This window comes from Mobula hypostoma, chromosome X1, assembly GCF_963921235.1.
Source record: "Mobula hypostoma chromosome X1, sMobHyp1.1, whole genome shotgun sequence".
In the NCBI taxonomy this organism is placed as follows: Eukaryota; Metazoa; Chordata; class Chondrichthyes; order Myliobatiformes; family Myliobatidae; genus Mobula; species Mobula hypostoma.
The window spans coordinates 8,967,421-8,989,300 of NC_086128.1; the positions used below are offsets into that span (position 1 = coordinate 8,967,421).

General features: G+C 43.6%; 1 protein-coding gene across 2 annotated transcripts in view; it reads left to right on the forward strand.

Annotated features, from left to right (window-relative positions):
* The first annotated feature begins 573 nt into the window (after window positions 1-573).
* Window positions 574-21,880, forward strand: part of ace (angiotensin I converting enzyme (peptidyl-dipeptidase A) 1) — a 155,248-nt gene continuing 133,941 nt past the window's right edge. Inside the window, exons 1-2 of one of the 2 annotated variants that reach the window (XM_063037759.1) lie at window positions 574-906; window positions 16,009-16,173. In XM_063037759.1, the coding sequence (XP_062893829.1) occupies window positions 589-906; window positions 16,009-16,173 (483 nt within the window). In that variant the 5' untranslated portion in view covers window positions 574-588. The remainder of the gene's footprint in view (window positions 907-16,008; window positions 16,174-21,880) is intronic. The other variant, XM_063037760.1, reaches the window with a different exon arrangement.

Consider the following 21,880-nt stretch of genomic DNA (forward strand, 5'->3'; position numbering starts at 1 on the left):
GGAAAGGGAGAGAGAGAGGGAGAGGGAGAGAGGGGGGAGGGGGAAAGAGGGAGGGGGAGACAGAGAGAGAAGGGAGACAGAGAGAGAGGGGAGGGGGAGGGGAAAGAGGGAAAGGGAGGGAGGGGGAGGGGGAAAGAAAGAGAGGGAGACAGAGAGAGGAGAGGGGGAGGAGAAAGAGGGAGAGGGAGAGGGGAAGAGGGAGGGAGACAGAGAGAGGGGGAGGCGGAGGGAAAAGAGGGAGAGAGGGGGAGGGGAAAGGGAGAGGGAGGCAGAGAGAGAGAGGGGAGGGGGAGGGGAAGAGGGAGGGGGGAGAAAGAGAGAGAGAGAGAGAGAGAGAGAGAGAGAGGAAAGAGAAGTGTAAGATTTCTTCCGCAACCATTCAGAGGTAAGATTCAGCGTTTGTAATAAGAAGCCACCCTCCGTACAGCAGCAGGAAATAGGCTGACAGGTGTTGAGAAGGAAAACATTTGCTTGGGTTTTTGCAGCTAATCATTTAGGGAGGTACTTAGATACAGAGCTTGGCAGCTCTGAGTACCGAGAAGGGTGTTTATTGTCTTGAACTGTCCTATCAGTGGCAGCTGTAAATTAATGTGTAACCAACAACACAGAGGTGGGAAGACTGGTCAGGACACAGTGTTATTTATAGAGGCTGGTGCAGGAGAGATTCCTGACAGGCATCACAGCAGGCGAACCACCATGCCGTTGCTTCTTACATTGTTCGCCCTCCTCAGCAGCACTTGTGCCCTAGATACCATTTACATGCCTGGCAACTACAGCATAGATGAAAATGGGTCCATGTCATTTGTGTCCGATTATAACAGCACAGCAGAGATTATCTTCTTCGACAGTGTTTCAGCCAGCTGGAATTACAACACCAACCTGACCAATTACAACCAACAGAAGCAGGTACTGTCATTTAGCTCTTTCTATTCAGCTCTATCAGCTGCTACGTATATAAGGGCACCTATGCTGCCTGACCCGCTGAGTGTTTCCAGTATTTTCTGCTTTTAATCAAATCCTATTCCATAACTCGGGGTTAAGGCTGCTACTTTTCAAGACCAGAGTGTTGTGCTGCACCTCAGCCTCAGGTTGCACACAAAAGAACCTGAGATTTGCAGGGTGTTTTTATGGTCAAACGGGTAATCGACTTTTAGAATAAATTACCAGCGCTGTGTAAATATGTGCAAGGGAAAATCCAGTGTGCCAGGGGTTAAAGTGAATGAAGGAACTACATTCGAACTTTTGTTTTGCAGGCACTGCATTCTCTCTATTTCCAGCGTCTTGCTCGCCCCACCTTTCCTTCACCCTTATACTCATAACTCTGCTGTCAATGATCAAGTCCAAGATTTTGAAATCCCACTCCAAACCTCCCTATCCCATTCCTCCCCTCCCAGAAGCTCTTTTGAACGTCCTGCAGTGCAGTGCAGAGTAGTGAGAATCAGGAATGCATGATCACTCCCAGTGGCTAAGGTGAATATTGTAGATGCACATCTTCCAAACTACTGTACAGCTTTAACGTGTCCACAGATCTAATAGCCATTATAAAGGTGACGCTGCAGAGGTAGAATAAAAACACAAGTGGGGATGAGCTGAGGAGGGAGCATAAATACTACCATAACCAACAGGTGCATTATAACTTTTGCATAATTCCACGCAAATATTACATCAACTGTCTGAATAACTCTTTAGATAGGCTGGGTGCCAAATTCTGTTTAATAATGCCACTGTGAAGTCTTCATATTTAAAAAAAATGGACATCTTGTTAAAGCTCATGAGAGGAGCCAGTGGTTCGATGTCCCTGACTCGTAGACCAACTGTCAGAAAGCTCATGTGTACAAGCTTGTTGAGAAACAAGCCCTAGGTTTAGTTGACCAAATAAACACAGCTTTCTGCCACCATATGTTTAATAAATATATAATTAATGTGTATTGTACAACCATAAGATATTAATAGAAACATGTTGAGTTTCGCCCTGTCCTCACACTTCGTACTCTCAAAGTCCTTTCTTTCTTTTCTTTATTAATCTTTTTATTGATTTAAGAGGAACATAAATACAAACAAGAGGAGAATTATCTCAAATATATATATATCAATAACAATACAAACCGAGATTGAGATGGACATTATCAAAATCATACATAGTGTTAGGCTAGTATATAGTATGTAACAAAAAAGAAAACAGCAATTCTCCTCTTATCAGTTCATAAAGATGAAAGAAAAACTTTGGATTTTAAATGAAGAAAAAAAAACCCCACTACACTAAACAAAAAAAGGAAACAAAAAAAAAAGGGACTGGGCATTCCATTCTGTGGATACGACCAAAAAAAAAGAAAAACTTTCTGATCAAATCTAAAACTTCAAGAAAAAAAAATTGAAAGTGTAATAAATCAAACTAAATGAAATTAATCTATAAATGGTTATTGAACTCACGAATGATATCTAATGATAAAATTAAACATACTTGGGAATTGGAATTTCAAGAGTCATTTTCAGATAATCAATGGAGTAAAATTTTTTACTTGGTTAACAACTCATCTATTTGTGCCCATCATTCCTTGATACAGTTCAAAGTAGTGCATCGGGCCCATATGTCAAAGGATAAACTGGCGCGTATTTTCCCCAATATTTATCCTATTTGTGACAGGTGTAATATTGAGGTGGCCACTTTAACTTATATGTATTGGTCTTGTATAAAGTAACTTTTGGAGAGATGTTTTTAAAATGCTATCAAAAGTCTTGGATTTGGATCTACAACCTAATTTGCTTACGGCAATTTTTGGGATTATCTCATCGGAAGCAGGAAACACTCTTGCTTCTGCTCAACGTATGATAGCCTTTTCGACTTTATTGGCTAGGAGAGCCATTTTATTGAAGTGGAAGGATTCTAATCCGCCTACGGTCTTTTATTGGCTTTCCTCCATTATGTCCTGTTTAAATTTAGAGAAAATAAGAACTCGGGCATTTGATACATCCTTTAAATCTGAGCAAAGCTGGTGACCTCGTATTCTTAAAGTTCTAGTCTCATTGTGAAAGGACTCCTTATTTATTCACTTTCAATATTTTTGAGTATTGTTGAATGTGTCTGAATGTCAGAGGCAGGAACATTCTTAATTTTTGCTGGGTTTGACACCTTGGAGATCTCGGATTAGCCAGCTGCAAATAAGTTTTGTCATCTTGTGCTCTCCCTCTTTGATGGGTCTCACCATTAGGGATTGGCAGGTCTTTGGAGAACAAGTTCTTCAGAACACATCCACAAAAGGTAGGTGTGTTTTTCCATACTGGTTAGTGGTGAGCATGGGAGGACATGAAGTTTTATTTGACCACCTCCAGGAAATAAAATAAATCCCAGTATTGCTAGGTTAGTGGTCTTAGCATAAACCACCTGGCCGCTACTACCCACTGTTCCCGTCAGTATATACCTCCAAGGAAATGTGAATTAAACATTTTTACTGAGGTTGATTGCTATTGAAGTGTCAATAGATCTTGGCCAGCAGTCTTGTGAGTCAATGATATACATCCTTTGACCAGCCCCAGGTAAATGTTCTGCAGGAGTCATTTAGTAGTGACAAAGTTGCTGAGAACAAAGCACAGAAAAAGAAAAGGTGGCACTTTAAGGGCCATACAGCCACTGTCTGATCAGGCACATAGATATTCAGAAACAGCACAGAACAGTATAGGAAACCAAAAATGTGATAACTCAATAAGAAGCAGGTGCTGACACTAGTAATAAAAATCTGGGATATCTCTCAATGTGCTCCTGCCATAGTTCGATTGATGTCAATGTTTCTGATCATTAGAATATTCACATTCAAATTTCCCCTGAGCAACCAGGCTTTGGCAGTGAGTCTGATCAGAGTAGAAAGCAGCAAACGAAAGAGGAGGCTTTGTAAGATGATGAGTTACTGAATGCAACTGTACGTCATGACCTTTCCAACTGTCTCAGCTCAGTCTGAGATGCTGGAAATTAATAAATCAATTTCAAATGAACAGACTGAGCTAAACTGGTGGGCTTTAATTCCATTTTTACTGCAGTCAAGGAGCAGGAAATTGGATGGGATGTGAGAAGGGCAACATCCCCATATTCTGCTGTTCTGTTTTAACCAACACCATCTCCCATTTGCCAGTGATCTCGCAGCCTGGTAATCACTGGCTCCTTTTTTCTCAACAGATGAAATTTACAGAGCTGAGCTCCACCTTCCATGGTCAGAGTGACAACCAACACAATGGGTCAAATGGCCAGGAATCAGTGTTGAAGCAAAGGGTTCCAGTGCAACACTACTTAAATGAGAGAGTGCAGGGATAAATGAGCTGGCTGCAATGTTTTATGGCTATAAGTTTTACTAAATGGTGCATTTTTGTTTCACTCACAGACAGCCTGCAGAATGTCTTTGAAAACTGGTTGGTGTTGCTGTTGAGAAATTAGACCATTAGACGTAGGAGCAGAATTAGGCCATCTGGCCCATCGAGTCTGCTCCACCATTCAATCATACTGATCCTTTTTTGCCCTCCCCAACCCCAGTTCCCGGCCTTCTCCCCGGATTCTTTGATGCCATGTCCAAATCAAGAACCTACCAGTCTCTGCCTTACATACACCCAATGACCTGGCCTCCACAGCTGCACATGGCCATAAATTCCACAAACTCACCACCCTTTGGCTAAAGAAATTTCTCCGCGTCTCTGTTTTAAATGGACGTCCCTCTATCCAGAGGCTGTGTCCTCTTGTCCTAGAATCCCCCACCATGGGAAACATCCTTTCTACGTCTACTCTGTCTAGACCTTTCAACATTAAAAAGGTTTCAATGAGATCCCCCTCATCCTTCTAAATTCCACCAACTACAGGCCCAAAGCCATCAAGCGTTCCTCATATGATAACCCATTCATTCCCGAAATCATCCTTGTGAACCTCCTCTGAACCCTCTCCAATGCCAGCATATTTTTTCTTAGATGAGGAGCCCAAAACTGCTCACAATACTCAAGGTGAGGCCTCACCAGTGCCTTATAACTCCTCAGCATCACATCCCTGCTCTTGAATTCTAGTCCTCTTGAAATGAATTCTAAAATTGCATTTGCCTTCCTCACCACCGACTCAACCTGCAATTAATCATTAGGGTGTTCTGTACAAGGACTCCCAAGTCCCTTTGCATCTCAGATTTTTGGATTTTCTTCCCATTTAAAAAATAATCTGCACATTTATTTCTACTACCAAAGTGCATAACCATGCATTTTTCAACATTATATCAGTCTCCCTGTAATTTAAAACATATATAAGTAGTAAAAGCAGGGAAGTTCAAAGTTCAAATTTCAAAGTTCAAAGTAAATTTCATTATCAGAGTACATATATGTCACTGTATACAACCCTGAGATTCATTTTCCTGCGGGCACACTCAGCAAATCTACAAAATAGTAACTGTAACAGGATCAGTGAAAGATCAACCAGAGTGCAGAAGACAACAAACTGTGCAAATGCAAATATAAATAAATAGCAATAAATAAAGAGAACATGAAATAACTACATAAAGAATCCTTCAAGTTAAATTATAGGTTGTGGGACCAGAAATAGAATGAGTGTTGTTATCCCCTTTTGTTTAGGAGCCTGATGGCTGAGGGGTAGTAACTGTTCTTGAACCTGGTGGTGTGAGTCCTGAGGCTCCTGTACCTTCTACCTGATGGCAGCAGTGAGAAAAGAGCATGACCTGGGTGGTGAGGATCTCTGATGATGGATGCTGCTTCTCTACGTCAGTGTTTCATGTAGATGTGCTCAATGGTCAGGAGGGTTTTACCCGTGAAGTACTGGGCTGAATCCATTACCTTTTATAAGATTTCCCGCTCAAAGGCTTTGGTGTTCCCGTACCAGACCATGATGCAGCCAGTTGATACACTCTCCACTACACATCTAGTTTTTGATGACATGCTGAACCTCCGCAGACTCCTGAGGAAGTAGAGGCACTGTCGTGCTTTCTTCACAATAACATTTATATGATGGGTCCAGGACAGGTCCTCTGAGATAGTGACACCCGGGAATTTAAAGTTACTGACCCTCTCCTCCTCTGATCCTCAGATGAGTACTGGCTCGTGGACCTCTGGTTTCCCTCTTCTGAAGTCTACAATCAGCTCCTTGGTCTTGCTGATATGAGTGAGAGGTTGTTGTTACTCCACCACTCAGCCAAGTTTTCAATCTTCCTCCTGTACACTGATTCATCACCTCCTTTGATACGGCCCACAACGGCAGCATTATCCACAAACTTGTATATGGTGTTGGAGCTGTACTTAGACACACAGTCATAGGTGTAAAGCATGTAGGACAGGGGGCTAAGTACACACCCCTGTGGTGCTCCTGTGCTGATGGAGATTGTGGAGGAGATGTTTTTGCCTGACTGGGGTCTGCAAAAGCTAATGCATTGTCATAGTAAATGTTCCAATGAGCAATGAGGTGGCATTGTGCAAAGGGCCTCATGTGGGAAAGCTGACCGATCTTCCGTGGAACAGATCAGGTGTGACTGAAAGCCTCCTCTTCATCAGCTCTGCTTATGTAGGAGACAGTGAAGAGAGTTAAGTGGTACCTGTGTACAAGACTTCATGACCACAGGTACTGGGAAGCTCGTTGGCTTTCCTGTGATGGCTGCAGTGCTTTCTCACCAATACTTTGATGCTGCTTCTGGCAGCAGTCTGTGGCTCTAGTTCCACACCTCCACTGAAGGTGGGACAGGCAGTGCCAGGTGCACACCTGAGCTTTGGCAGACAGCTTAGGGGCCAAAGGAGAGGCAGTGGAGGAGGTTCACACCTGCATCGACCAGAGGCAAGCCTCCTGTACCCCCAAGTTAGAACATGGTACATGAAACAGGCCATTCGGCCCACAATGTTGTGCTAAACTAATTAAATAACCAAATGGCCAACTAAACTGCACTGATCAAACAACACATTTCGTGACATATGTCAGTGATAATAAACCCAATTCTGATTCTAATCTCCTTCAGTGTACACAATGTCCATATCCTTCCATTTTCTGTACATTCACGTGCCTACGTCAGAGCCTCTTGAATGCCTTTATTATCTTTGCCTCTACCCCAGCACACAGCCTGAAATCCTTACTCTTCACAGGCATCCACGAAACAGAGAGAGAACAAAACACAAGGAATGAATGACAGAAAGCACCAGAACCCCCAAAGCCCCCCTCCCCCTCCCACGCACCAGCAGCAGCAAAAGCATCGACCGTCCCCCCTCCCCCACCTCCTCCAACAAAAGCATCAACACCCCCACCCCCACCACCACCACCCACCTTGCAAGTAATAGCAAGCCCCAGAGACCATGATCTAGAGTCCATCAGAAACTACTATCAGCCTCTCACACTAAATGCTCTCTGGTATTAGACATTTTAATCCTTAGAAACAAAAAAGATACCAGCAGTCTGCTCCATCCATACTTGTGATTATTTTATAAACTTCTATCAGGTCTCCCTTCAGCCTCTGTTGCTCCAGGAGAAAGCAACCCAATTGTGTCCAACCTCTGCCATTATAGCTTTTGCCCTTTAACCCAGGCAGCATCCTGATAAACCTCTTCTGCGCTCTCTTCAAAGCCTCAACATCCTTCCTATAATAAGGTGAACAGAACTGTATGCAATACTCCAGATGTGGCCTAACTAGAGTTTATGAAGCTGTAACATAACTTCCTGACTTTAGAACTCAGTGCCTCAACTAATCAAGGCAAGCATGCCATATGCCTTGCCATCCTATCAACCTGTGTATCCACTTTCAGGGAGCTGGATGTATTACTGGACGATTGCAGACCTGTTTGATAGGATTAGTATCAATCAATATAGCAACCTAATAATCTACACCTCACAGATTGTTATTGCCAGGGGTGGTAATGGGGACAAGCTCCCACTACCTATTAAATGATCCCAGTGGCGTGTGCCTCAAATAGCCTCTGACAACCAAGTCCAGCTCTTTCACATGTGACTTAGCTACTAAGTCCAGCAGAACTGTTTCTACTGACAGGAGAAGGGGCAAAGGTGGGTTACTGACATCTTAAAACTAGTTGCTTCAGTCAGAAGGGGCTCATCAGCTGTGGTTGGCAGCTAATCTAGGAGAAGGAAAACTCTGATCTCAAACCTCCTCTGACTTGCGGCTATGCCCACTCATGGGGAAGGCTTTGGGAGTAAACCCCAAGGGAAAAATCCAAAGCTGGAGTTCTTAAGGCAGTCCTACGTTGAATTCAATGTTGACTGGCAACTCCTGCGACGCTGCCGGTACCAAACTGTATCGGACTCTGCCGTTCCTTTGGATTCATCAGATGTGTGGAGAGGGGGAGCTCGCTACATGGGCGACAGCTTGTTCTCCATATCATACTGCCCAGGCTTGTGTATCTAGACAGCTGGGACTCAACATCCATAGTTGACCCTGACCAATGGACGCCTCAAAGAATCTACATCTACCATGCAGACATGATACTACTCTACTGTACTATCAGGTAGAGTGAGCAGCACTAACAGTAATATAAGACATTTTTGTTAAAGATAGAAGCTGGAGTTTGTTCTAAGCTTTCCTCAACCTTGAATGTGTACACTGAGTAGTTTGTTTCATTAGGTATTTGCATCACAGGAGATGGGAATGTGAGGCGTACACAGTGCCGTCAGGGGCCACTGCCTGCGGAGAACATGCAAGCACTTTGATGAAGATATCCAATTACTCCCCATCTGTCAGCTCTTTCATCAGATGCTGTGATTGTTTACAGCATACATTTTGAACTTCAGCATACTCTGAAGTTTACTTTAAATTGGAGCAATAAACGAGAGCTGATTTTACTGCTAGCATTGGGGTCTTTACAGGTATTGAAAAATTGAGGGAAGTTACTGTCAAGAATCATTGGATGCTTTTCACCCAGACTGTTGTATTAAACTTTATGGTTGCTGACAGAAACTGCCTGCAAGGGTGATGACTACTGCTGGGAATAAGAACATGAGACCATAAGACATAGGAGCAGAATTAGACCATTCATCCCATTGAGTTAGATCTGCCATTCCATCATGGCTGATCTATTTTCTTTCTCAACCCCATTCATAGGACTCATAACAGGCCAGAGTATAGCAGCAGAAAAAGAAAAGGGGCACTGGTGGTGTGTGTGTGTGTGTGTGTGTGTGTGTGTGTGTGTGTGTGTGTGTGTGTGTGTGTATGTGTGAGAGAGTGTGTATAGGCGACATACATGTGTGCCTGCATGCGCAGGCCTGGGGGCATGTGTGTGTGTCTTTGTGTCTGTTTGTGCAGACATCCCACCTCTCCCAGAAGTTCCGAGAGTCTCCCGCATATTAATAGTGGCTCCCTGATGCCCGCAAATTATATACAATGTCACGGAAATCGATTTTTTTGAGAGCAAGAGAGCGCGCGAGAGCAAGAGAGAGAGAGAGAGAGAGAGAGAGCGAGAGCGAGCAAAAGAGCGACCACGAGAGAGAGAGTGCACGCTCACGAGAGAGAGAGAGAGCAGAGAGAAAGCGCGAGAGCAACCACGAGAGAGAGCGCGAGTGAGAGTGCGCCATGGCAGAGTGTTCCAAAAAAAGCAAATATAAAACGTACGTCACCCCAGACCACACTAAAGTGTACCCCTGCCTAATAGGGGTCAAAATAATGACAGTGTTGCTCGCTGCACTGTTTGGAACAATGACTTTTCTATTGCCCATGGTGGGTTAAGACTGTAAAAGACATGTTGAGGTGAGTTTAACAGGTGTCATTTTGTTCATTAGCATAGCTAACGTTATTTAAACTAGCTGGCTAGCTGCTAAGGAGCTACTCTGTTGCAGACATCCCACCTCTCCCGGAAGTGTCCCGCAAATTGATGGTGCTACCTCCCTGAAATGAGTTTTTGCAGGGTGGGATGTCTGAGAATGTAGTCAATACATCACTGTCCCATTGAGAGGGTTTTCAGTACACGTCTCTTTGCTGACCATTCCAGAGGCCTGTGCCATGGAGTTAAGGGCAAAGGTCATATCTGCCAGCAAGGCAGATTGAGCATGAGGTGAATAATGCAAGGAGAATACATCAAGATGAATCTCATCTAAACATGTCTTGTCCAAACTTGCCATAGTCAGAATTGCAACAGAAAGAGATCCTTACAATGTTAAAATATAAACAAAAACTCAAACCGTGCTTAACTAACAAGACACAAATGGTTCCGGTTTCTGGGCTGCAGAATGCAGTCAATGGTCCTGTCTGCACCCTGATCCAGAGATATACAACAGCCTGCACAATCTACAAGGTAAACAAAAGCTTTCAGTAATAAAGCTTTTAGAAGCACTTAGCTGGAGTGATGCTATCAACGTTTGTAAATTGATGATAGGAATTAACTTTAAAAAAGCAATGCTCTTAAGCAAAACATTACATATTGTTTCATTACTTTTATATCAGAACATCATCTCATGAATTTGCTCTCTTTATGCACTATTTATTTATTTTGTATGAATTTCCTATTGTAACATAGCATTTTTATGTATTGCACTGTACTGCTGCTGCAAAACAACAAATTTCATGACTTATGTCAGTGATAATAAACCTGATGATTTTGATTCTGATAATTAACATGCAGTAGATCAAGTTTACCCATATTTCTGGTATTTTAGTATCTATGAATAAAACTTTATTCTTTGTTAAGACTTCTGTGTTAATTAGCACATCTTCAATGTCATGTGGTCTTCACTCCTATATCTGATGTCATAATCTCCAAGGGTACATCCACTAGTCCCACCATTACCCTCACTCCCACTTAGACTCAGAATCATTCAACACCACTGCTCACAGCTAGCTCTTGACTGCTGAACTAAGGAGGTCACTCTTGCTTCCTATTTAAGAAATGAAGACTCTTCTCCTCCCATCAGGCCACTGGAGCAGGCAGCAGACACATTGGCACTTGCCAACGGTGTTGTCATCATTGTTGTTATGTGCCGTGTTGAATGACGTGGGCAGTCATAGTTTTTCCATGACTATGATTCTTCTTGGCAAATTTTTCTACAAAAGTGGATTGCTGTTGACTTCTTCTGGGCAGTGTCTTTACAAGAAAGGTCACCCCAGTCATTATCACTACTCTTCAGGGATTGTCTGCCTGGCATCAGTGGTCTTGCGATGTGCACCAGCTGCTCATACGATATCCACCACCTGCTCCCATGGCTTCACGTGACCCTGATCAGGAGGCTAAGCAGGTACTACACCTTGCTCGAGGGTGACCTGCAGGCTAGCGGAGGGAAGGAGCACCTTACACCCCCTTTGGTAGAGATGTACCTCCATCCCACCACCCAAGTAGGCAGTGTAGGCTTCCCAAAATACATGTACTCATGTGGCTATTAGCGTTTTCCTTCTCTACTCTGAGTTATTTCTTAACAGGAAATATGCCTGTTCACTCAGTGAAATTACACTGAGTGCGCTAATTCCACTCTTCCTTCGAGTTGGGGGAGGGGCTCAGAGAAGAGAGCAGCTGGTCTCCCACTCTCGTGAGGGAGCGGGCCTGTTGAGATGTCGAAGTGCTGGGATGGACAGTGGTTTTTGATGGACTCATGGTTGCTGGGGGATTTACTGCTTGGTGGGGTTGTGAGGGGTGATGCTTTTGCCGGAGCAAGTGGGGGGAGAGTTAATGCTTTTGCTGCTGCTTGTGCTTGGGAGGGGGAGGGGGGCTTTGAGGATCTTATGTTTCTGTCATACAGTCTTTTTTTGTTTCGCGGATGTCTGTGGAGAAAAGGAATTTCAGGTTGTATGCTGTATACATTCTCTGAAATTAAATTGAACCTTTGAACCACTGAACCATCTGCCTGTCCCCCCCCCCCCACCTGGATCCACCTATCACCTGCCAACTCCTGCTCCACCTCTTTATGTTGGGCATCTCCCCTCTATCTTTCAGTCCAACAAAGGCTCTTGACCCAAAACAGCATCTGCAGTCTCCTGTGTGCCAGTTCACTGAAGGGGCTAATGGGAACATGAGGAGAATAAGTAATGGGATTAACATTGGAGTTGTGTAAATGGGTCAGTCTGGATTCAATGGGCCACAGTGCCTATTCCATGTTGCATTCCCTATGAGACTTTGAGCATCATACTGCCCGAACAAAGGCCTGGCAGCCCACTGAGTCCAAGCCAGCAAACACCCCTTGACATTTGATTTCAGCTTATTCCCCATCCTCCTGGAGAGAGGTGAATCGCAAATGAAGGATATTTGGGGATTTCTGTCGCCTGCAGTGGGGGTGGGGGTTGGTTTCTGTCAGCTGGGCACTGCAATATGTGTGACATAGGCCTACTGTCAGACAGCTTCCTCTTTGGTCTGCTTGTAAGGAAGCCCTCTCATTCATAGGTGTTCTCCTCAATAGGCAAGGTGGTGGGGTGCTAATGTACAACAACCCAGATGTTGGACTCAACACAGGTTTTCTAGGAATGACATTCACAAAGTGATTTCACCCAGTTTTCTTAAGTTCCCACTGCAAAATTGGACTGGCTACTTCTCTGAACTGCAAGATAATTCACTATCTGACCACTCAGAAATCCCAACTGTTCAGCATCTGGCTCACCAGGTGACTCAGCTAGTCAGAAATCCCAGGGCTCCTGAGTAACAAAATGGTAGAATGCAAGCTGTGCACGGCAGAGGGGAAGAAGCTGTTCCTGAGTCGCTGAGTGAGTCCCTTCAGGCTGTTGTGCCTCCTTCCAGATGGTATTAGTGAAAAGAGGACATGTCCTGGGTGATGGGGCAGGGTCCTTTCTGAGGTACTGCTTCTTGAAGATGTCCTGGATATCACGGAGGCCAGTGCCCATGATGGAGCTGACTAAGTTTACAACTCTCTGCAGCTTACTTCAATTCTGTGCAGTAACCCACCCCCATGCCAGATGGTTAGAATGCTGTCCACAGTACATCTGTAGAAATTTGCGAATGTTTTTGGTGACAAAATCTCCTCAAACTCCTAATGAAATATTATCATTGTCTTGCCTTCTTTATGGCTGCATGGATATGTTAGGTTGAGGTTAGCTCCTCAGAGATCTTGACACCCAGGAGTGAAACGTAGCTGAATTTCTCCAGATGTTTCACCTCACAGAGAGTTCAATTGCCAACGTCTTGTCATAATCACGTCATTATGAGCTGACGTCTTAGAAAGAGTGCCAGAGTAATGGAGCAAAATATTCAATTTAACCTCTAGTTTAACATATCAGCTAGACTGACTATCACTGGTAGTCATTGAGAGCTTAAGCTGGGGGTTCCTAACCCTTTTTATGACATGGACCAATACCATTAAGCACGGGGTCTATGGACCTCAGGCTGGGAACCAATAGCTTAAGCATTTGTCATTGCCACATCTTTTGGCTACTTTCTGAATTTGAGTTATTACCTTCATCAAATTCAGAGCAGCCCCTGTCTCGTCTGTGTCTTATTGATCGATGTTTTACAAGGGCCTCTGCCAGCGCAACTTCATGTAAGCTCCTTTAGTTGCCACCAATGTTAAAACCAATTGCCTTAATGATACTACCAGTGGCCAGTGGTAAAAGAGCAGGTGACCTCAGGTAATTACCAGTAGGGTGCTGACTGGAGGAGAGGAGAAAGGCCCTCTCAAGAGGAGACTGCACTAAAAATAGGCGCTATTTAAAGGGACTACTGTATTCTGCTACCTGCAAGGAGAAAGTAAGTAAGGGAAGTGGTCAGCAGTGCCTGTGCTACACCAGAATCAGAATCAGGTTTATTATCACTGACTTTGATGAGATGAAAGACATAAAAATGACTATAAATTACAAAACTAAATAAATAGTGCAGAAAAAGAAATAATAAGATAGTGTTCATGAGTTCATAGACGGTTCGGAAATCTGATGGTGGAGGGAAAGAAGCTGTTCATAAAACATTGAGCGTGTCTCTTCAGGCTCCTGTATCTCCTTGATGGTAGCAATGAGAAAAGGGAAAGTCCTGGAGGGTAAGATTCCTCAATGATTAATGCTGCCTCCTTGAAATATCATCTCTTGAAGAGGCCCTCAGCAGTGAAAGGGCTGTTCCTGTGATAGTAGACTAGATTCTGATGAATCTGGCTGAGCCTACAACCCTCTGCAGCCTCTTGCAATCCTATGCATTCGGAGACTTCATACCAGGTTGTGACGCAACCAGTCAGAATCCTCTCAACCAAACATCTATAGATTTTGCTAGAGTCCTTGGTTATGTACCAAATCCCCTCAAATTCCTAACCAAGTAAAGACCCTGACACACCTTCTTCATGATTGTATCAATGTGTTGGACCCAGGATGGATCCTCCAATTTGTTGATGCCAAGTTACTTGAAGTTGCTCATTCTTTCAACCACTGACCTTTTAATGAGGACTTGTGTGTGCTCTCCCAACTTCCGGTATTTTTTTAAGGCCATGTAAAGAGGTGCTCAAGTCACATATGAATTAAAGAGCTATGTGACCTGCAACATCCCAACGGCCTGATACAAGCCTGTTTAACTGTGATTGCTTCTTAAACTAACTACAAAATTCTAAAACCTTTACAGAATGTTATTAATCAAAATCTCTGACTGGGTGATTGAGTCTGTAAGCATAAGCACCTAACCATCAAGTTTGAACTGCCTACTGAACTGGACCATTCACCTTGTAATGAGATTGCCATAAACAGAATGAAAGGCCCAGTGAGACTTCTGACTACACAGTGACTGTGCAGATGAACATTTTGTGTCAAGTACACAATATCTTCAGTACTCCTCCCACATAAGCTTCAAGGAAATACCGTATTTCTTCAGGCAAGGCATTTTTAATGAACATTTCACTGAGATTTCATTTTCTGCCTGTGGCCAGTTGCAATACCCTACACTATTGAGCAATTAATTAGCCAGGCTTCAATTTTTCCCTCTCCACACAGAATACACATAGAATATGTACACCACAGAGAGTGTGTCAGTGTGTCACACTCAGAACACGCACAGGCAGAAGACTAGAGGCCATCATGCTCACAACACACAGTCCTTAGTGTGTCATCTCATAAAGTCCAGTCCAGGTTGTGTTACACTCAGAACCTGCAGACTGTAGTTTGTCAATTTACCTGTCACACATTGAACATAGCAGCTACAGAGTGTCCCAGTCAAAATGGACTGGCTGGAGTGAGCCCTGCACAGTGGAAAGGGAGTTACACACAGTCTGGATTAGCTCAGACATAGGCTAATGAACAGACTGAGTTGAACCCACAGACTGGAGCAGCTGCCATTTCCAGGGAGCAGGCTACGTCTCCATCCGAGGATTTGAAGGTTGAGGGATTTGGAAGTTCTGTCCCGAATCCTGACCAATTCCTTATTCAACTGAGCTAAAACTGTTGTCTGTGGGATCTGACTACATATTCTTCTTATGTCAGTATTACTTCATAATATAAGCTTCTTATATTATGATTGCACTGCAAGAATGCAAACAAGAAGTCAGACCAAAGGAAGTCTTTACCTTTTGAAGATCTCTGCTCATTTCTCTGTTTGGTTCAGTCTAGTTTACATAAATGCCAATAAAAGCCTGTTGGACAATGAGGCAGCAGGATGCTGAGCCTTTCCCGAATTCACTGGTTAATGTCTTCACTGACAATCGATCATAACAGACCCTCCCAACAAACTGCTCAGTATATGCTTGGGTGTGTGTGTAATCAGTTGTTATTTATTATTAGCCATTTACCTGATGGTAAAATAATCTGCATTACTTTGCTCAGAAATATTCATGCATTTTGCAGTTTTTTATACTTCCTAGTTTGCAGTCTCATTCTCTAAATGCTACCTTTAACCAATCAATTAGATTATCTCTATGATTTATCTCCACAGCAGCTCTGAGCCCACCCTATCAGCAATATTCCATTTGTCCTGTCTATCCTGCTGAATCTTAAAGTAATTTTCTCGCTTTCTTAGTTCCAAAGAAAGGGTTTTAACCTGAAATATTAACTCTACGTCTTTCTCTAGAGATGCCTTCCGTCCTGTCACCAGCATTTTCCTCATTTCCAACAGTAGAATGTTAACATGACTAATTAAACAAATGATCTTGTTCCACAGATCGAGGGCTCCTTGAGAGAGCAGGAATTCGTGGAAGCCTGGGCCAAGAAAGCAAAGGAGTTTGATGGTGTTAAAGACAATTTCAAAGATAAGATGCTGACAAGGCTCCTCGACCAGATTCGCATCCTAGGCGCTGCTAATCTCTCACCAGATGACAGGAAGGAGGTATGTAGTTTATACTGGCAGAGCAGCACTCCAGCACTGTACTTGAATGTACACAGTATACAGCATTTGAGTGCAGTTAGAGGTTGACAGGTATGACGTGTGAGCATCACTGAGATGTGGCTGAAAGAAGATCATAGTTGAGAGCTTTACATCCAAGAATACACACTGCATTGAAATGACAGGCAGGTAGGCAGAGTGGGTGGCGTGGCTCTGTTGGTTAAGACTGAAATAAAATCCTTAGAAAGAGGTGACATAGGTTTGGAAGAAGCAAAATCCTTGTGAGTAGAGCTAAGAAACTTAAGGGTAAGAAAACCCTGATGGGAGTTACTTACAGACCTCCAAAGAGTAGCCAGGATGTGGGATATAAGTTACAATGGGAGATAGAAAAGGCATGTAATAAGAGCAATGATTCGATAGTCAGGAGGGATTTCAATATGCAGGTAGATTGGAAAAATCAGGTTGTTGCTGGATCCCAAGAGACAGAATTGGTAGAATGCCAATGAGATGGCTTTTCAGAGGAGTTTGTGGTAGAGCCCACTAGGGGAAGGGTAATTCTGGATTGGGTGTTGTGTAATGAATCTGATTTTATTAGGGAGCTTAAGGTAAAGGAACCCTTAGGAGATGGTGATCATTAATATGATAGAATTCACCCTATAGTTTAAGAAGGAGAAGATAAAAGTCAGATGTATCAGTATGACAGTGGAGTAAAGGGAATTACAGAGGCATAAGAGATAAGCTGGCCAAAGTTGTTTGGAAGGGGACACTAGCAGAGATGACGGCAGAAAAGCAATGGCTAGAATTTTTGGGAGCAATTCAGAAGACGCAGGATCAGTACATCCCAAAGATGAAGAAGTATTCTAAAGGCAGGATCAGTAAGACGAAAGAGCTGATTGTGGACTTCAGGAAGGGTAAGTCAAAAGAACATATACCAATCCTCATAGAAGGATCAGAAGTGGAGAGAGTGAGCAGTTTCAAGTTCCTGGGTGTCAAGATCTCTGAGGATCTAACCTGGTCCTAACATATCGATGTAGTTATAAAGAAGGCAAGACAGCAACTATACTTCATTAGGGGTTTGAAGAGATTTGGCATGTCAAGAAATACACTCAAAAACTTCTATGGTTGTACTGTGGAGAACATTCTGACAGGCTGCATCACTGTCTGGTATGGAGGGGCTACTGCACATCTAGTCAGCTCCATCTTGGGCACTAGCCTACAAAGTACCCAGGACATCTTCAGGGAACGGTGTCTCAGAAAGGCAGTGTCAATTATTAAGGACCTCCAGCCCCCTATTCAATATATGTAATTGATTTACTTGTTTATTTATTATTATTTTTTATTTCATTTATTATTATTATTATTTTTAATTTCATTTTTTTTCTCTGCTATATTATGTATTTCATTGAACTGCTGCTGCTAAGTTAACAAATTTCACGCCACATGCCTGTGATAATAAACATTATTCTGATTCTGATTCTGATATTGGGCCTCTAGAAAATGATGATGGAGAGGTAGTAATGGGGGACAAGGAAATAGCCAATGAACTTAATAAATATTTTGTGTCAGTCTGCACTGTGGAAGACACCAACAGTATGTCAGAAATTCAAGAGTGTCAGGGTCAGAAGTGAGGGTAGTTGTTATTACTAAGGAGATGGTGCTTGGGAAGCTGAAAGGTCTGAAGGTAGATAAGTCACCTCTACCAGATGGAGTACATCTCGGGACTCTGAAATAGATAGCTGAAGAGATTATGGAGGCATTAGTAATAATCTTTCAAGAATCACTAGATGTTGAAATGGTTCCAGAGGACTGGAAAACTGCAAATTTCACTCCACTCTTTAAGAAGGGAGGGAGGCAGAAGAAAGGAAATTATAAGTCAGTTGGCCTGACTTCAGAGGTTGGGAAGGTGTTAGAGTCCATTATTAAGGGTGGGGTTTCAGGGTACTTCGAGGCATGTGATGAAGTAAAGGGAATCACAAAACAATTATTCCGGGAATGAAAGGGTTAATGTATGAGGACCATTCGGTGGCTCTAGGCCTGTACTCACTGGAGTTTAGAAGAATTAAAGTAAGGGGAAATCTTGCCTGACAAATTTGTTGGAATTCTTTGAGAGGAAATAACAGGCAAGATGGACACAGGAGAGTCAATGGATATTGTGTACTTGGATTTTCAGAAACCCTCTGACAAGGTGCTGCACATGAGACTGTTTAACAAGATAAGAGCCCATGGTATTACAGGAAAGATACTAGCATGGATGGAGTATTGGCTAATTGGTAGGAGGTAAAGAGTGGGAATAAAGGGAACCTTTTCTGATTGACTGTGAGTGACTCGTGGTGTTCCGCAGGGGTTGCTATTGGGGCTGCTTCTTTTCACGTTATATGTCAATGACTTGGCTTACAGAATTGATGGCTTTGTAGCCAGGTTTGCAGATGATATGAAGGTAGATGGAGGGGTAGGTAATGTTGAGGAAGCAGGGATTCTACAGAAGTACAGTGCTTTTAGTCCTGACTCATCTCCCTTTTCAATTTTACCCTCATGTTATACTTCATCTTATCCCACTAACTGTAATTTTGCCCTATCATAGAGTCACTGAGTCATAGAGTCATAGAAAAGTACTGCACAGAAATAGGCCCTTCAGCCCATCTAGTCCAAGCCAAAACCATTTAAACTGCCTACTCCCATTGACCGGCACCGGGATCATAGCCCTCTATACTCCTATCATCCACATACTCATCCAAACTTCTCTTAAACATTGAAATCAAGCTTGCACGCACCAATTGTGCTGGCAGCTCGTTCCACACTCTCATGAACCTGTGAGTGAAGAAGTTTCCCCTCATTTTCCCCTTAAACTTTTCACCTTTCACCCTTAGCCTATGACCTCTAATTGTAGTCCCACCTAACCTCAGTGGAAAAAGCCTACTTACATTCACCCTATCTATATCCCTCATAATTTTGTATACCTCTATCAAATCTCCTCTCAGTCTTCTACGTTCCAAAGAATATAGTCCTAACCTATTCAGTTTTACCTTATAACTCAGGTCCTCCAGTTCCGGCAACATCCTGTAAATTTTCTCTGTGCTCTTGCATCCTTGTTTACATCTTTCCTGTAAGTTGGTGACCAAACCTGCGCACAATACTCCAAATTAAGCCTCACCAACATCTCATAGAGCTTCATCTGCTTGCCCTTGCTGATGGTCTAGCTGCACATTGCTCCTGCCCATCCTCAGCCCTATCATTCTGGTTCCCATCCCCCTGTCAACTTTGTTTAAACCCTCCCCAACAGCTCTAACAAACCTGCCCGCAAGGATATTGGTTCCCCTTGGGTTCAGGTGTAACCCATCCTCTTTGCACAGATCATACAATCCCCGGAAGAGATCCCGATGATCCAGAGATCTGGAACCCTGCCCCCCTGCACCACTCCCTCAGCCACCATCATCCTATTCCTGCCCTGACTAGCATGAGGCACTTGGAATAGCCCAGAGATTGTTACCTTGGAGTTCCTGTTTTTCAGCTTCTTCCCTAACTCCTGATATTCACTGCACAGGACCTCTTCCCTTTTCTATCTATGTCATTGGTGTCAATGAGCACCATGACCTCTGGCTGCTCACCCTCCTTCTTAAGAATCTTCTACAGCCACTCTGAGACATCCTGGACCCTGGCACCTGGAAGGCAACACACCATGCTGGCATTACTTTCATGGTCACAGAATCTCCGGTCTGTCTCCTTAAAGACTCAATATCTCCTTATTGAGTCTCCTATCACTTTCACTCTGCCTGACTTTACCCTTCCCTGCTGAGCTGCAGAGCTGCAGAGCTGGCCACAGTGCCACTGGCCTGGCTGCTGCTGCTGTGCCCTGATAGGTCACTCCCCCTCCCCACCCAGCAGTATCCAAAGGGGTATACTTGTTGCTGAGGGGAATGGCCACAGGGGAGCCCTCCACTGACTGCTCACTCCCCTTACCTCTCCTGCTGGTCACCCAACTATCTGAAGCCTGCATTCTGGGTGTGACCACCTCAGTAACAGACTCATCTACGTAGTTTTCAGTCTCCCAGATGATTCCAAGTGCATCCAGTTCCAGTTCCAGTTCCTTGACCTTGTCAGTCAGGAGCTGAAGATGGGTGCACTTCTTACAGAGGTAATTATCAGGGAGACTGTTAGGTACCCTGAAATCCCACATCTCACAGGAAAAGTATTCCACTGCCTGCACTTGTTATGCCTCTAACGCTTCAAACTTAAATTCTAGCCTGTGCCTGTTCTTGCCTAAGCCTGTCGAGCCAAAGCCTGACCACTCTAATGCTGATCCAATCGCACAATGACTGCTCTGCTTAAATCTCACTTCTTTTTATTGGCCCTTGCTAATTAACCACAGTTAGCATTAACCCAAGCAACCTCCTGCTCCACAGACAAGTCCCAACAGACCCCATTTGCTTTTTAAAACTGGCATGTAAAGTCCATAATGAACTGTCTCCAACTCACTTTGCGAACTCCCACTCCACTGACAAGTCCCAACAGGCCCAGCTCACTTTTTAAAACTAGCATGTAAAGTCCATAAGCAACTGTCTCCAACATAGAATACTAGTTTACTTGTGATCGGGGTTCCTGCCACCCTAACGCTTACATCAATGACCACACTGGTGCCTTAGCCTGGTTGGTGGGGGACATCTTGAAGATCCCACCTGTCATACTTGCATCATATGACCTGCTTGATTATTTCCAGCAATCTAGAGTACACCACTGAATATTATGTCTGTACTGACTCTGATGTCAATCTAACTATGTCCCATCTGCCTGCTTTGGTCCATATCTCTCTATTCCCTGCTTTTTCACACATCTCTGTAAATGCCTTTTAAATGTTGCTATCAGATCTGCTTCTGATATCTCCTCAGAAAGCATGTTCCAGGCCCCTGGCAGTCTCTGTGTTACAATATCTTGTCTCACAAATCTCCTTTAAACTCTCCACCTCTCACTTTAAACTTATGCCTCTAGAATTTGATATTTCCTCCCTGGGAGAAAGACTCTGATTGACTACCCTAACTATGCCACTCAGAATCTTATATACTTATCTCATTATATAGATTCCTATATTTAGATAAAAATTAGTTATACCAGCAACTGTACTGTACCCCTGTTACAAGGATTTACCCTTTTAGTAAGAATGATCAGAGAGGCACAGAGAGAATCTGTATTTTCTGACAAGTAACCTTTATTGGCTCAACTAAGAAGCACGTGGGTTCACAAACTAACGACCTGTGTGCACACCCACTAGGATTTCCTGACCCTCCGTAAACAGTAAATGAAGAGAAAAGGTATTATCCCGGAAGGAAGTCTACTCTGGCCAAGCGCTCCTCGTGGACCCACTCCAATCTCCATGTGTCCGCGATGGTTGGTCTCTGGAGAGTAACCATTCCTTTGCATTTGAAGCTCCTAACTCTTATAATGTTCCTCATCAGTTCAAATGACGCATCTCCATCCCAATGGCTCAAGGTCACCTGACCTACCTGGGCCATCCTCTCATTGGCTCTGGTCCAGGGCTACTACCAGTATTGTTCTATGGTCTCTGCCCTTAGCCTCATGCCCTTGTTCTTTTCAACTCTAGCCAGTTCAAGCCAGTCAAACCAGATGACCCAGACACTGAGCTTCCTCCTGCAAGCCTGCCACTTTACATAATAGATAGCTACTTGTTTGAGAATGGTCTCAGGTTTAGCAGGTAGTT